Raw genomic sequence first — 14692 nt, 5'->3', positions numbered from 1 at the left:
CAGTCTGAGCAAAGAGGGCCAGATCCATTAGGCCCATCCTTCATGACTTACCTCCCGTGGTGTGGTCAAATGATGGTCCTGTGGTCGAGGAGGAGGTAGGGCCCTTGTGCCGTGTCCAGTCAAAGCTTTCAGTGTCCGACTGCATCCAGGAGCAGAAGTCCGCGTCAAAGGAGCAGGAGAAGTCACAGGAAGTGGAGGAATCTGAGAAAGGGACAAGACTGGGTTGACCTATGGAAGGAGCAACTTCAGCTGTACAAAGGCATCATATCTGCAATGTTCCAGAAAGTGAATGTCCATCACAACCTCTGAGGATGCCTGCCATAGATGTGGGCGAAACGTCAGGAGAGAATACTTCTGGAACATGGCCATACAGCCCGGAAAACATACAACAACCCTGTGATCCCGGCCATGAAAGCCTTCGACAACACATTGAATGTCCATCACTGACCCTTCTTGGGCCTCTCCTTCTGCTCTTGCTTGAGGGTCACTCAGAACAACTTGCTTGAGGGTCACTCAGAAAGGACTGGAGGGGACCTGTTACGCTGAAGAGCTAGTGGCTCTGCCAAAGTCCCCACGTGGGAATAAATGTGAGTTATGGAACAGCACATGACTCTTTTGCACACAACTCTGCCTATAAACTATGAAATGCTCTCTTCACGTCCTGCTTCTTCTTCTGTTTATTCATACCCCCACTTTCTCTCTCCTCAAGGAAGCTTAGGTCCCTTCTACACAGCTGAATAAAATCCCCATCGAACTGGATTATATGGCAGTGTGGACTCGGATAACCCTGTTCCAAACAGATACTGTGGATTATCTGCCATGATATTCTGGGTGATATGGCTGTGTGGAAGGGCCCCTAGAAGCCATGTTGCCTTTCCCTTGTTGCCAATGTACTCCAGGTCCAAAGATGCCCCACTTTCCGTGCCCCACTCACCACAGGAGGTCCCCTTCCTCCATTCGCCAAGGGCCACCTCCGCCTGTTCACAGGCCGCAGCATAGGCTTCCAGGCTCTTGCAGAACTGGCCGCTGTCTCCGCCGGTAGCACACTGGTCATAGACGCAGGTCTCAAAGTAGAGCTGGGGAGGGATGTTCCCGTGGCACAAGGCAAAGGGGCCGTCCCTGGCCAGGAGGACATTGCACAGGCTCTGAAAGGCCACCTCCTTTATGGGGTCACAGGGTGGGGGGACCACTGGGGAGGAGTCACACCTGCAGGGAAGAAAGGAGTCCACGTGACAGTGGTGTGCTTTGGGAGCCTAAGCCGGACATACGATTCTCTGGGCTGTGATTCTGCAAAAAGGGAATACCCAACTAAGTGAATGGTTTGCAGGAGTCCCTGTCATCCTGCCTCATTCAGTTTTGGGAAGCTCAGTGGCTTTCTTGATGAACACGTTGCTTGCTTGCTTGAGCAGAGACTTTTATTGACACACTAGCTGTGCCCGGCCACGCGTGGCTGTGGCGTTGTCTGGTGGTGTTGGTGAGAAATTGTTGAGGTAGTGGTGGTATTGAATGTCTGTTGTATGGTAGTCTTTATGTTTAGTATGCATTTGGTTGTTTGTGTACTGTGAAAGTGGTGAGGATAGAGGACACTGTTTATGCTGGATTAGTGAGACTCTACTGTATATTTGTAATCTTAACATGAAGTGAATTATCTGGCAGTGTGGACTCAAGATAATCCAGTTCAAAGCAGATAATATAAGATTCTAAATGGGTAATATAGCTATGTGGAAGGGCCTTGAGTCTACACTGCCATATAATCCAGTTAAAATCAGATAATCTGTATCTTATAGGCAGTGTGGAAGAGGCCTGAGGCCTAACTGTGCCTGTCCCCTAGACTGAGTAGGTTGCTAGGAGACCAAGTGGGCGGAGCTTAGCCCTCTAACTGGCAGCAATTGGATAAAAACAATTATTCCTTTCCCTCTAATTAGGACTTTATTTTTATTTTATTTTTGTTGTATCAACCTAGAGCTGTGTATAATGGGTTGTGTTGTCAAATTTCAAGGTTGGGGGGCCTGTAGTTGTGTTGTTTTGTCCGCTGCCCTGATGCCATCACTCTTATATATATATAGAAAATCTCTCCTTGAGGTACATAATAACAACATTGTCAGATGACTCTCAAGTAACTTGTCTAGCTATACAGCACCAACCCATGACTGCGACCATTACAATTGTGCCATTGAAAGATACAGAGCAATGCCAGCTGGTTTCCCCAAGTCTCCTCTTCAGATATTGCCATTGGAAGCCAGGCACAACAGACTTTAAGGCAGTGATCTGTTCATGAAACAGATCATTTACATATTTCTGTTACTACAACCTAGAAAGGTCATCTGCTTCGTGATTTAGGTGGGGCTGTGGTGCAGGCTGGTGATCAGCCAACTGCAATAAATCACTCTGACCAAGAGGTTATGAGTTTGAGGCCAGTCTGTGGTGGGGTGAGCACTCAACAATTAAAAATAAAAAAATAGCCCCTGCTCGTTGCTGACCTAGCAACCCGAAAGATCGTTGCATCTATCAAGTAGGAAATTAAGGTACCATTTATAAAGTGGGGAGGCTAATTTAACTAATTTGTGATTCCATAAAAATCATCCACCCGCTTTTGAATGAAGAAGTGCCGTCGCAGTGGATGATGAAGCAGCTGCTCCCCCCTGTGGCCAGAATCAAGCATACCCTCAGGAGAAGGTTAAATTGCCTCTGCGTCTGTCTCTGTCTTTGTTCTATGTGTATATGGCATTGAATGTTTGCCATATATATACAATGTGATCTGCCCTGAGTCCCCTTCGGGGTGAGAAGGGCGGAATATAAATACTGTAAATAAATAAATAAATAAATAAACTAAAGAGTTTCTACTACTGTTACTATTGGGCCATCAGAGAGAAAATGCTCTCTGGCTCCCCCAAGAGGTCAATTCAGATATTGTACCATGGAAATTCTGGGGAAAATGCCACCCACACTAAGATGCAACATGAAGCAGTCACCCATGGGACCATTGCTGTCCTCCCTCCCATTGCTCACACTGAATTTGCACACCTCCATGAGTTGTAAACATTCATTCCTGTTTAACTTAAAAGAAGTGTTGACAACAGTGGGGGAAGGTAGGATGGCAGGACAAAGGAGCTTTCCTGGTCTCCCTCTCCCCTCATGCAACCCTCTGCCAATCAAGGGCCATTTATCTTGGGGTGAAGCTGTATTGGGGGCCATCCAGCCAAGAAATGAACAGGTGCACAAGGAGATCCTGGCATACCTCCTTGCACAATGCCTGAAATGCCGTTATGATGGTATGACCCCCAGTTGAGCCATCAAGGGCTTCAGAGCCGAGAGAAAGAGTCATGGCACAAGGTCTCAGGACTTGGGAGATGGTCAACAGAGTCCGGCACTTACGTCCAGTCAGCGTCCGGTACTCTCCAGCTGTTACCAAAGACATTGGGGTCATGTTCCAGGCTTCCGTCTGGCTTTAGGAAGTCGTCCAGCTGGCTGCCAGAGAAGGTGCCGCAGAGTCCGCACAGCTGCCCCTTGTACCTCTCATCCACCTGGACGAGCAGCTCCTGGTCCCCATCAAACTTGGCCATGAAGCCCAAGGGGCCCCTGAGGACCACGTGGGGAGGGCTTTCCTCCACCCGGAGACCATGGGCTAGGTCGGCCGGAAGTGCCACTTTTGCTCCGTTCACCTGAAGAAAGAGGAGGAGGAATCGAACCAGCCCATCAGTTATAAAGACAGCTCCCAAGATCTGGCTTCTGGTAGAGACCATTGGCTACTGGTTAGGTTGTTTGGCGAGTTATGTTATGATATATATATCTATATATATAAAAGAGTGATGGTATCACGGCAGCGGACAAAACAACAAAAGTAAACACCCCACAACCTCGAAAATTGACAGCACAACCCCTCATCCATGCCTCTAGGTTGATACAACAAAAAGAAAAGAAAAATAAAGTCCTAATTAGAGGGAGAGGAATAATTGTTTTTATCCCATTGCTGCCAGTTAGAAGGCTAAGCTCCGCTCACTTGGTCTCCTAGCAACCCGCTCAGCCCAGGGGATTCTTTACCTTAACTACCACCAATTCCTCAATACTTTATTTCCCATACCACCATACTTTGCCACAGCAACGCGTGGCCGGGCACAGCTAGTATGTGTGTGTGTGTGTGTGTGTGTGTGTGTGTGTGTGTGTGTGTGTGTATATATATATATATATATATATATGCATCAATTTTATTGTAATTGAAATGAATTTTTTTGTTTCTTTTTATTATACATTATTGGCCTTGGTCCCCATGTAAGCCACCCAAAGATGGGTCAAATATAAGAATAAAGTTGTTGCTGTTGTTGTTGTTGTTGTTGTTATTAGATGCTTTTGCTTCTAACACTCAGACTAAACACAAGATAAAATGTTCTGACAGGGCAGAATAAACTAATTTTGGAACATGAGGACTCCTTGGATCGTTGTTTCTAAACAGAGATTTACTGTTTTAGCAGCGGACTCCTGGAAGGGGATTTTAGGGACTCTATTGGGAGCCCCCAATGGTGCAGCAGGTTAAATCGATGAGCTACTGAACTTGCTGACCGAAAGATCGTTGGTTCGAATCTGGGGAGTGGGGCGAGCTGCTGTTGTTAGCCCCAGCTTCTGCTAACCTAGCAGTTTGAAAACATGCAAATGTGAGTAGATCAATAGGTACCACTCCGGAGGGATGGTAAAGGCGCTCCATGCAGTTATGCCAGCCACATGGCCTTGGAGGTGTCTATGGACAACGCCAGCTCTTTGGCTTAGAAATGGGGATGTGCACCAACCCCCAGAGTCGGATACGACTGGACTTAATGTCAGAGGAAAACCTGACCTTTACCTCTATTAGGCTTTCCTTTATTTTCCCTGAAGGTCAAATGACAAAAAAGTAGGTTCCAACTAAATTTGGGAAGATCATCCTGACAATGAAAGCTTTTGGAGTGCATAATCAATAGATACAGAGTCTGGAATAGGCCAGACTCTCCTTTGCAGGTTTTCAAAGAGAAGTTGGGGGGGAAGCATCCCAGGTTACTTTAGCCTGGGGGTGGACTAGATGGTCCTTGAGATGTTCTTTCCAACTCATAATTCTATTAAGTGGGAATGAGTTAATTGTGGATTTCTCCACTGTCACAATGGAAGCTGAGAAACTGAGATTTCAAGCCAGGGTATCAAAAACACTAAGGTCTGAACTGCGTATGTTCCTTGTTGAATGGGATGAAAGTAAAGCATGCAATACGTGCTATGCATCACCTATCCAAATGCATGTTGCTATTTTTGTGGTATTGTAGTGAAATGTTTAATCTATTGTGGCTGTTTAAGTGTGTATTCATTCTGGCAAGCATTCCAGCAGTAAGAGGTTAATTACAGCGAGACCTGATTGATGGCTAGAAGGGCAAAGGACTAAGACTTCTGTTTGAGTTACATGACAGGAAGATATGTCATGGACTGTGGAATGCAGGGGAAGTGCTTCAGTTCACTGATAATGAACTCAGAGAGAGACAGCGAAACTCCATGATTTGATCTTGTGGAGGCAAGATGTGTCCAGACAGCTTTGGCTATTAGCATTGTAAATATTACTGTAAATAAAGTCTTTATTGCCGCTGGGTTCAGCAGATAAGATCGACTGAGCTGTCGTTCTTTGTCGGTGCCACTTTCGCTGTTGCTGAAGTGGTCTGACGGGTGAGCAGAGGTGAGACCTGACGCATCAATCAGTCAGGACGCCGGTTCCCTGACAATACACACAAACACACCCTCAAAAGATCCAAGACAAATGCTCCAACCTCTTCATGGATTGTGTCATACTCACATAGACCTCCTTGTTCTTCCTGAGGGTGACGTGCAGGTTCCGGAAGGAGACGGCCACGGAGTTGAGAGCTGTCCAAGTGCTGCTGCCCCGGTCTTCATTGCGGGTCGTGATGGAGAATGGCTCAGAGGCGTTGGAGCACAGCTTGACGGCCGTGTAGTTGCAGCCCCCCTGGAAGTGGTAGAGCCTCCCATCGAAGGTGACGTAGTGGGGGTCGCCATAGATGTGGCAGGTGGCTTTCTCCGGCACATGGCACCCTAGTGCCCCGTCCTGCACTTTGCAGAGCTGTCCTTCTGGACACGATTTTGGGTTGCAGACCAGGTTGCCATTCTCCGCACAGATGCAGTGGCTGACGCAGTCTGGTTGCCAGAAAGCCTCTCCTTTCTGTGGAACGAGAGAGAAGAAGAGAGTCACAGAGTCATAGAATAGAGCTGCAGAGCTGGAAGAGACCCCAAGGACCACCCTGTGATGAGTGGATTGAATGAATTTGTACAATTGCATTCTGGCTAAGGGCCTATTAAAGCCAAGCTATTAAAGCTGGGTCGGGTTAAGCCTCTGACCATTAATAGCCCCGGCTTGCTGTTGACCTATGCAGCCCCGAAAGACAGTTGCACCTGTCAATTAGGGAAATTTAGGGACGCTTTATGCGGGAGGCTAATTTACAACACCATAAAACTGCCAGCAAAACACGAGGAAAGGAATGAGGAAGTACAGCCACTACTGGACGGTGAAGCAACAGCTCCCCCTGTGGCCGGAATTGTGAAGCTGGAAAAATGTTAAAAATGCCTCTGAGTCTGTCTAATGTATGTTGTTTGTCTGTTGGCATTGAATGTTTGCCATATATGTGTTCATTGTAATCCGCCCTGAGTCCCCTTCGGGGTGAGAAAGAAGGGCGGAATATAAATCCTGTAAATAAATAAATAAATAAGCAAGACTGAAGATCCCATCTTAAAATTAAAACAGAAAATGGCATTATGGAGGTGGTTAAGATTTGATGGAGAAAACATAACCTTTTGCTGTAAACAATATATTTTTACATGGCAGAGACAATGACTCTTTAAGTGAGTGGTTCTCAACCTGGGGTCCCCAGATGTTTTTGGCCTTCAACTCCCAGAAATCCTAACTACTGGTAACCTGGCTGGGATTTCTGGGAGTTGTAGGCTAAAAACATCTGTCGACCCCAGGTTGAGAACCACTGCTTTAAGTTAAGGAAGTCAGAAACAATGGCTCATGTGAAGGAAGAAAAACAACATCTGTTCCGAACGTGATGGAGCTTCAGCAAGTCTTAGCTGAATGACAGATTGTCAAACAACCAAGAAAGAACAACAGCAAACTTTGCTACACAAGGAGACCCTTTTCATTTGGAAAAGTGTGCCAGATCTGCAAGGAGTACAGTCTTGAACATCCGCCTTCTTCCAAGATCGACTGAATGAAGAACAACAGTGAGTATGGATGACTGAACGAATGGATTAGGAATGTCTGCTAGAGTATATGTGATGTTTCCCCTTTGTCTGTGTAATCAACATAGCTATTATAAAACTAGTACTGGGTCTACGTGTCTACTTCTTTCTCTGAAAGTGATTGATGCACTCTGTCCCACAGAAAATGGATTAAAGAACATTTTAAGGTTCAAAAAGTATTCATGACATCCAGTCCAACCCTCTTTGGCCAGACAGGAAGACTGCTTCCAGGCCCTCAAGACATCCTGCTCTGCAACCCTCCCAAAATCCAGAAAGGGAGACTCCACTATGGGACTTTGATGTCCTTCGATGCAGAACCTAGATCCCTACTGATGCAACCTAGGACCTCACAGTCTTTTCAGCTGTCACATGACACCATTGTCTAGTCTCAGCTTGTGCCTACTAAGAATCCTCAATGCCTTTCACATGGACTATGAAAGAGTTACGGGTACATTGGCTGGTGCAAGATGGCCCAAACCCAGGACGCTTGCATAGGAGACCCACCTCAAAATACCTTGGACTCAGCTTGTGGTCTACTAGGACTCTTAGATCCCTTTAATTTAGACTATGAAAAAGCCACTAGTTCAGACTACATTGGCTAGTGTTAAGATGGTCCAGACCCCAGGATGCCTATATAGGAGACCCACCTCAAAATATCTTAGACTCAGCTTGTGGTCTACTAGGACTCTTAGGTCCCTTTAATTTAGACTATGAAAAAGTCACTAGTTCAGACTACATTGGCTAGTGTTAAGATGGTCCAGACCCCAGGATGCCTATATAGGAGACCCACCTCAAAATATCTTAGACTCAGCTTGTGGTCTACTAGGACTCTTAGATCCCTTTAATTTAGACTATGAAAAAGCCATTAGTTCAGACTACATTGGCTAGTGTTAAGATGGTCCAGACCCCAGGATGCCTGTATAGGAGACCCACCTCAAAATATCTTAGACTCAGCTTGTGGTCTACTAGGACTCTTAGGTCCCTTTAATTTAGACTATGAAAAAGCCATTAGTTCAGACTACATTGGCTAGTGTTAAGATGGTCCAGACCCCAGGATGCCTGTATAGGAGACCCACCTCAAAATATCTTCCTTCCAAGAAACAACCGCAGTCTGCTCTTGGCACGCATTTTCCTCCACTGAGAAGGAAGCCTCCCTCGCACTCACATCCCTCCACGCAGGGCCGGCTGCAGTTCTCCGCGGATCCTGGATCGGAGCAGGTGGCCGGGCAAGAGCTGGCGCATGGATTGTAGTGGCTGTTGGGGGGACATGGGAGGGCTGCAAAACAAAGTGAGATACTGCGGTCAGTGTCTCCAAACTCCCCTTTGTGCTTCCTCAGCCAAAGTAATACCTCCCTCACGTGTGGGTTTTTTCACAGGGAAAGGTCTCACATTCTCAGGTAAAGACCTTCTCCGCTAAGATTCATTTTGAAGAAAACGGATGATCTGGAACCATACATGATTGCTATACCTCTATAGGTTCTCATCCCTGGGCTCTATGGAGCACTGATGCATAACTTTTTTACACTTGAATAGCACATTGTGTCCTTATCTACCATGGCACTAGGTGTTGGGAAATCATCCTGGACTACTCAAGTCTAAATGTAATCAGATAGATGATAGAGTTAGATTGAGGGAATCCTTTCCCTGTTTCCAAAGCATTCCTAGACCGGCTTTACTGTGTTTCACTCTATCCTGTTTACGTCACATCCCTTACTTTGAAGTTAGTAGAAATGTGAATCTTTAGGGACACTAACTTCCCATTGGTCAGAATGTCTTTTATGGCCCCAATAAACTGGACCATGCGGTTGGAACCATTTTTGGTTCTCTCTTCTCCCTTTGTTCTTCAAGCTAACAAGAAGCATCTTGCTGTCTCTCCTGGCAAGATGTAACTATGTAGATGTTTGTTATTTTTCCTTTCTTATTTTTCCTTAGAAACCAGTCTATAGTAATCTAGACAGCTCCCAAGCCTTTCTATCTACAATGGAGTTCTTTTTACCTGAATAAATACTTTTTGAACTTTTATTGAGACTCTGCAGTCCATTGCAATCCTAAAAAGCTTCTCTTGCTCGCCAGTGTAAGTAACTGTTGCATTTGAAAGCTTTGCTTTTGCTACTCTGCTGATTTTGGTGGAATCTCCCCCAGAGAGAGTTTAATTGAGTCTAACCACTCAGAGATTACCACAACACTGCAAGCAGGTGAGATGACAGCACAAGAATGGGGCTGAAAGGTGGACCTCACCTGCCTACTCAAATGGAAGGAGCTCCTATTCCAAAACTGACAGCATGTTTTGGAGCCATACCTGTCCCAAACGTCTCTATGGTCATCATGATACCTAGCCATTGGCTCTATGGGGCATCATGCCCACAAGACTCCTGATCCTCCTGAGCCTTGAAGGGATGTGACTTTGTGTGGCTACTCACGGCAGAAGGTGGCATTTCTCCACGTGGCAATGTTCACTCCGGCTCGTTGGCAGGCATCTGCATAGGCTTCCAGGGCACCACAGAGGAGCTGCTGGCCTCCTCCCGAGGCACACAGGTCGAAGACGCAGCTCTCAAAGAATGTCCCAGGGCTGACCACAGGCAGGCAGGGGGCCCAAGGCCCCTGGACACTGGTCATCAGACCGCAGAAGGCCTCCGAGGCATAAAGGGCTTCCGCTTCCGGAGCACAAGGGGGGAGATCCTCTGTGGGAGCGCCACAAGAAGGCTCGTCATGCTCTGAGTTGGGGACCTGCCAGCTGTTTCCCAATTCAGTGGAACTGGACGCTTGCTGTCCGTTGGGCATCATTTGATCATCCTGCGGGTGACCGTTGAAGTTGCCACACATGCCGCAGGTCTGGTTGGAGTAGGCAGTGGGCAACCGGATTTCCACCGTGTGACCAGTGTCAAAGGAGACTGACAAGCTGAAATTTGTGTCCAGCCTCACGTAGCGCCCACTGTTCTCCACACGGATGGAACCGTCCAGTCGATGCACCGGGAGGGTCATTCGGACTTTGTTCACCTAAAAAAGGAGTCAAAGAAGAGGGAGTATCCTAAGGTCTCCTTGCAAGAGTTTGAGATTGAAAAACACTCATTTGCTTTAATCTGTGTTCTGTGCTCATGTCTCTTAATTGCTCCGCCAAAGGACAGAGAAGAGAAGAAGGCTATTCACTCCAGGGACCCTACGGGAAGTGTAGATTGCTCCCTTGGAATGGGGGACACTGGGGACTTTGCACTTCCAGGAGCCCAGGGGGCTGAAAGACCTTCCTCAATATGTCTTTAAATTGTTTGGCTTAAGTCAATACCCATAATAATGTTTCATTATGGATCAATTATTGCTTTCGGTATCAAAACTGAAACAAAGACTAGGGTGTCTAGTGTTGTGACTCAGCTGGAACCTCAGATTGATTCTGATGAGGATGATGGGATTCAGGTTCACAACCAGGTTCAAAATGTCCCTGTTGTAGAAGATGAGGATCGGGGAGTGCAAGTTCATTTTGCCACAGCAAGGAATGAGGTTGTTGATACTGAAACTAGACAGGTGCGAATGGACTTGGAAAAGGGGGACAGTTCTCAGTCTGATAATGAGGCTCAGCAAACTAATGAGCAGACTGACCTTGATGAAACAGGTTCCTTAGATCGAGCTGACCGTTTGGAATTCAGGGTTCAGAAGAGTGTGAGAATTGCAAACAAGAGGGAGGTTAGAGGCCAGAGAAATGCCTTCATGCATTGTGAAGGGTATTAAAGCACTGTGTTTGGAGACAAACCTTTGTCAAAGGAACTTTTCGTTCAACCAAGAAGCAAGCTCTCATTTTCCTGGATTACCTTGCAGCTTCTGTGTTCATGTTCTTGGTACTTTGTCATGCTCTATTGGGACCTTGTTTACTCCTCGTGATTTCTGGATTTGTTCTCTATGACTTTGTTTTGTAACCATTTTTTGGAACTTTACTTTTGCTTTTAAAGAACCTTTGATCTTCTATTTTCTAAAAAACTAAAAAGACTTCAACCTGTGTGCAGTTTTGTGTATATAGCAAGGTGAAGCTACCCTGAGGTGCGACATCTGGTCACTTACCAGCACGTGGCTGTGCTCATTTTTCACTATTTCAACCCGCTCCCCGTAAACATCCACCACGACTCTCTGGACGTAGGACACGGAGGGGTTTCCCCATCGGTACTCATTCTTGGCCTCGACGTTGAAGAACGGCAGCCCTGCGGGGTTGGCACAGACCTTGGCCAGCGTGTAGGTGCAGTTGCCCATGAAGTGGTGCATGGCCTTGTCAAAGGTGTAGTAATGGGGGTCCCCATAGGCATAGCAGACCCCAAAGGTGTGGGGGTAGCAGCCAGGGACCGCATCCTGGACCCCACAGAAATGGTCTGCCGGGCAGCGGGCGCTGAGGCAGTCCAGGCGTCCACCTCGCTGGGGACACACGCACTTGGAGGAGCAGGTGTCGTCCGTCCAGAATTCGGAGCCCTCCGGGTAGTGCTTGCCCTGCTCCCAGCATCCGCACTGGTGGCTGGGAACGCATGCGCCGTTTCCGTGGAGCAGGAAGCCGCTGTCGCAGGCGCAGGCCTCGGTGCATGGGAGGCTGCAGGCGGCAGGAGCACGTGGGTCCACGCAGGTCCCGGGGCAAGCGATGGCACAGGACTCGTAGTGGCTGTTGGGAGGGCAGGAGACGGCTGTGGAAAACAAGGAGACTTAATGAATCACTTAATTTTAGCTGTTTCCTTTAAATTATCAAGTACTCTTTAAAAACCTTTGAATGAACCTCCAGAATCACTCGCAGTTGAAATCACCACAAGCAGAGTCACTCAGTGAAAGCAATTAGGCACTATCTATATATATAAAAGAGTGATGGCATCAGGGCAGCGGACAAAACAACAAAACTACAGGCTACCCAACCTCGAAATTTGACAACACAACCCATCATCCATGGCTCTAGGTTGATACAACAAAAATAAAAGAAAAATAAAGTCCCAATTAGAGGGAAAGGAATAATTGTTTTTATCCAATTGCTGCCAATTAGAGGGCTAAGCTCCACCCACTTGATCTCCTAGCAACCTACTTAGTCCAGGGGACAGGCACAGTTAGGCCTATAAGATACAGATTATCTGATTTTAACTGGATTATATGGCAGTGTAGACTCAAGGCCCTTCCACACAGCTATATTACCCATTTAGAATCTTATATTATCTGCTTTGAACTGGATTATCTTGAGTCCACACTGCCAGTTATTCACTTCAGTGTGCATTTTATACAGCTGTGTAGAAGGGGCAGTTCTAGGCAGATAATATAAGATTACAAATATACAGTAGAGTCTCACTAATCCAACATAAACAGTGTCCTCTATCCTCACCACTTTCACAGTACACAAACAACCAAATGCATACTAAGCGATGGCACAGGACTCGTAGTGACTGTTGGGAGGGCAGGAGACGGCTGTGGAAAGCAAGCAGATCCGAGATAAAGTGTGGGCCAAAGTTCCCAATTTTCTTACTGGTCCTCCACACATTGCTTTTGTTAGCAAAGGTAAAAACCTTAGGTTGCAGAGTATTAAAGAAAAAGAGAGTAAAGCTGCAACCGAAACATAGCCCCGAAGTAATGTGGTCAACTTACTTTAATGCTGTAACAGAAGCATAATGCAGGAACAAAAAACTCAGAGAGAGAATACAGGCAGAGTGCAAAGAATATATAAATGACAAACATAGCTCCACCTGTATCTGATTGATAAAGCTCCAAGTACAAACATACTACCAGTTAAAGGTACAGACCTACTGGCTAAACATGAACTATATAATTTTGCAAACATAATACTTTCAACGGCTTTCTCTGGAATTATGCCCAAAATGCCCATGCTCTTTTCCTCTCCTGACTCACTAGTGATATAGACTCAGACTGGCAGTGAACAAGTTGATGTTTGGGAAGATTGGATGCAATCGGTGTTAGACAATGAGTCTCCAGCCACATGCAGGCAGGATGGAGGCATATCTATCCCTCCAGCACAATCTTGGAAATACCAGAACAGGGCGAAGGACAGGGAGATATGCCACGAGGAAAGTTAAGAATGGAGAGGCAGGGATCTTGTTGCCAAATAAATCACATTGCCCTTTTAACTACATATGCCTGGAAATCACTAGGAAGAACCGTTTCAAGACCCTTTGCATAGAATGATCGACCTGTTGCCCATTTAACAGTGTATGCCTTCCCCAGTATTATAATGGCACTTTATAGCCATCATAGCTGAGTAACCACCCTTCCCTGAGGACATGATGTATTTGTACTTTTAGCACTTGGGTCTAGATCCTTTGAACCCAATCCATGATTTTATCATTTTATCTTGTATGTGGTTTTTTATGACTTGCTTTTATTGTCTGATTGATCTGTTTTATTGTTTGTTTTTATATTGTTCTGTCCAGGCTTGGCCCCATGTAAGCCGCCCCGAGTCCCTTCGGGGAGATGGGGCGGGGTATAAGAATAAAATTATTATTATATTATTAATGTACCATTTTTATCTATTTGTGCTCATATCATATGGTCACTGCATGTTTATGTAATATGCAGTTTCGTATAGAGGACTATGTTGTTCAATAATGGTTGTACTAATATTTTTACTGCTGTGTTATGTGCCTTTAACATTATTGCCAATGGGAAAGACATTGTAATTTAGGAAGCCACTAGATGGTGGTAGGGTTCCACCCAAGCCCAGCTAACCTCATCCAAAACCTTCTGTTTCATGCCAGCGATTACCGTATATACTCGAGTATAAGCCGACCCGAATATAATCCGAGGCACCTAATTTTACCACAAAATAACTGGGAAAACATTGGCTCCAGTATAAGCCGAGGGTGGTAAATTTCAGAAATAAAAATAGATACCAATAAAATTACATTAATTGAGGCATCGGTGGGTTAAATGTTTTGGAGTATTTACATAAAGCTCAAATTTAAGATAAGACTGTCCAGCTCTGATCAAATCATTACTCTCATCTTCTTCAGTGTAAATGTGCTTATGTATCCTTTTAATAATAATAGAGTAAAACAATACATGTAATAATAATAATAATGAATACAGGATAATAATACATGTAATAATAGAGTAAAATAAAAAATGCAATAATAATACTGTAATGAGATCAGAGTGAAATAATAAATGTATTATTAATAATAATAAAAATAGAGTAAAATAAATGTAATACAGTAGAGTCTCACTTATCCAACATAAATGGGCCGGCAGAATGTTGGATAAGTGAATATGTTGGATAATAAGGATAGATTAAGGAAAAGCCTATTAAACATCAAAATTAGGTTATGATTTTACAAATTAAGCACCAAAACATCATGTTATACAACAAATTTGACAGAAAAAGTAGTTCAATCGGCAGTAATGCTATGTAGTAATTACTGTATTTACAAATTTAGCACCAAAATATCACGATGTATTGAAAACATTGACTACAAAAAAT

The 14692-nt window shown here is 45.3% G+C and overlaps 1 protein-coding gene across 1 annotated transcript in view; it reads right to left on the bottom strand.

Annotated features, from left to right (window-relative positions):
• Window positions 1–14692, bottom strand: part of LOC103280851 (uncharacterized) — a 97191-nt gene that overhangs the window by 77033 nt on the left and 5466 nt on the right. The window contains exons 6-12 of the mRNA XM_062976995.1: window positions 11305–11909; window positions 9678–10254; window positions 8334–8533; window positions 5801–6181; window positions 3376–3662; window positions 935–1206; window positions 52–201 (exon numbers count right to left, since the gene is read on the bottom strand). Of these exons, the coding sequence (XP_062833065.1) occupies window positions 52–201; window positions 935–1206; window positions 3376–3662; window positions 5801–6181; window positions 8334–8533; window positions 9678–10254; window positions 11305–11909 (2472 nt within the window). The remainder of the gene's footprint in view (window positions 1–51; window positions 202–934; window positions 1207–3375; window positions 3663–5800; window positions 6182–8333; window positions 8534–9677; window positions 10255–11304; window positions 11910–14692) is intronic.

The sequence above is a fragment of the Anolis carolinensis genome, chromosome 3 (assembly GCF_035594765.1).
Source record: "Anolis carolinensis isolate JA03-04 chromosome 3, rAnoCar3.1.pri, whole genome shotgun sequence".
Classification (NCBI taxonomy): Eukaryota; Metazoa; Chordata; class Lepidosauria; order Squamata; family Dactyloidae; genus Anolis; species Anolis carolinensis.
This window is presented reverse-complemented; position numbering and strand designations above follow the sequence as displayed.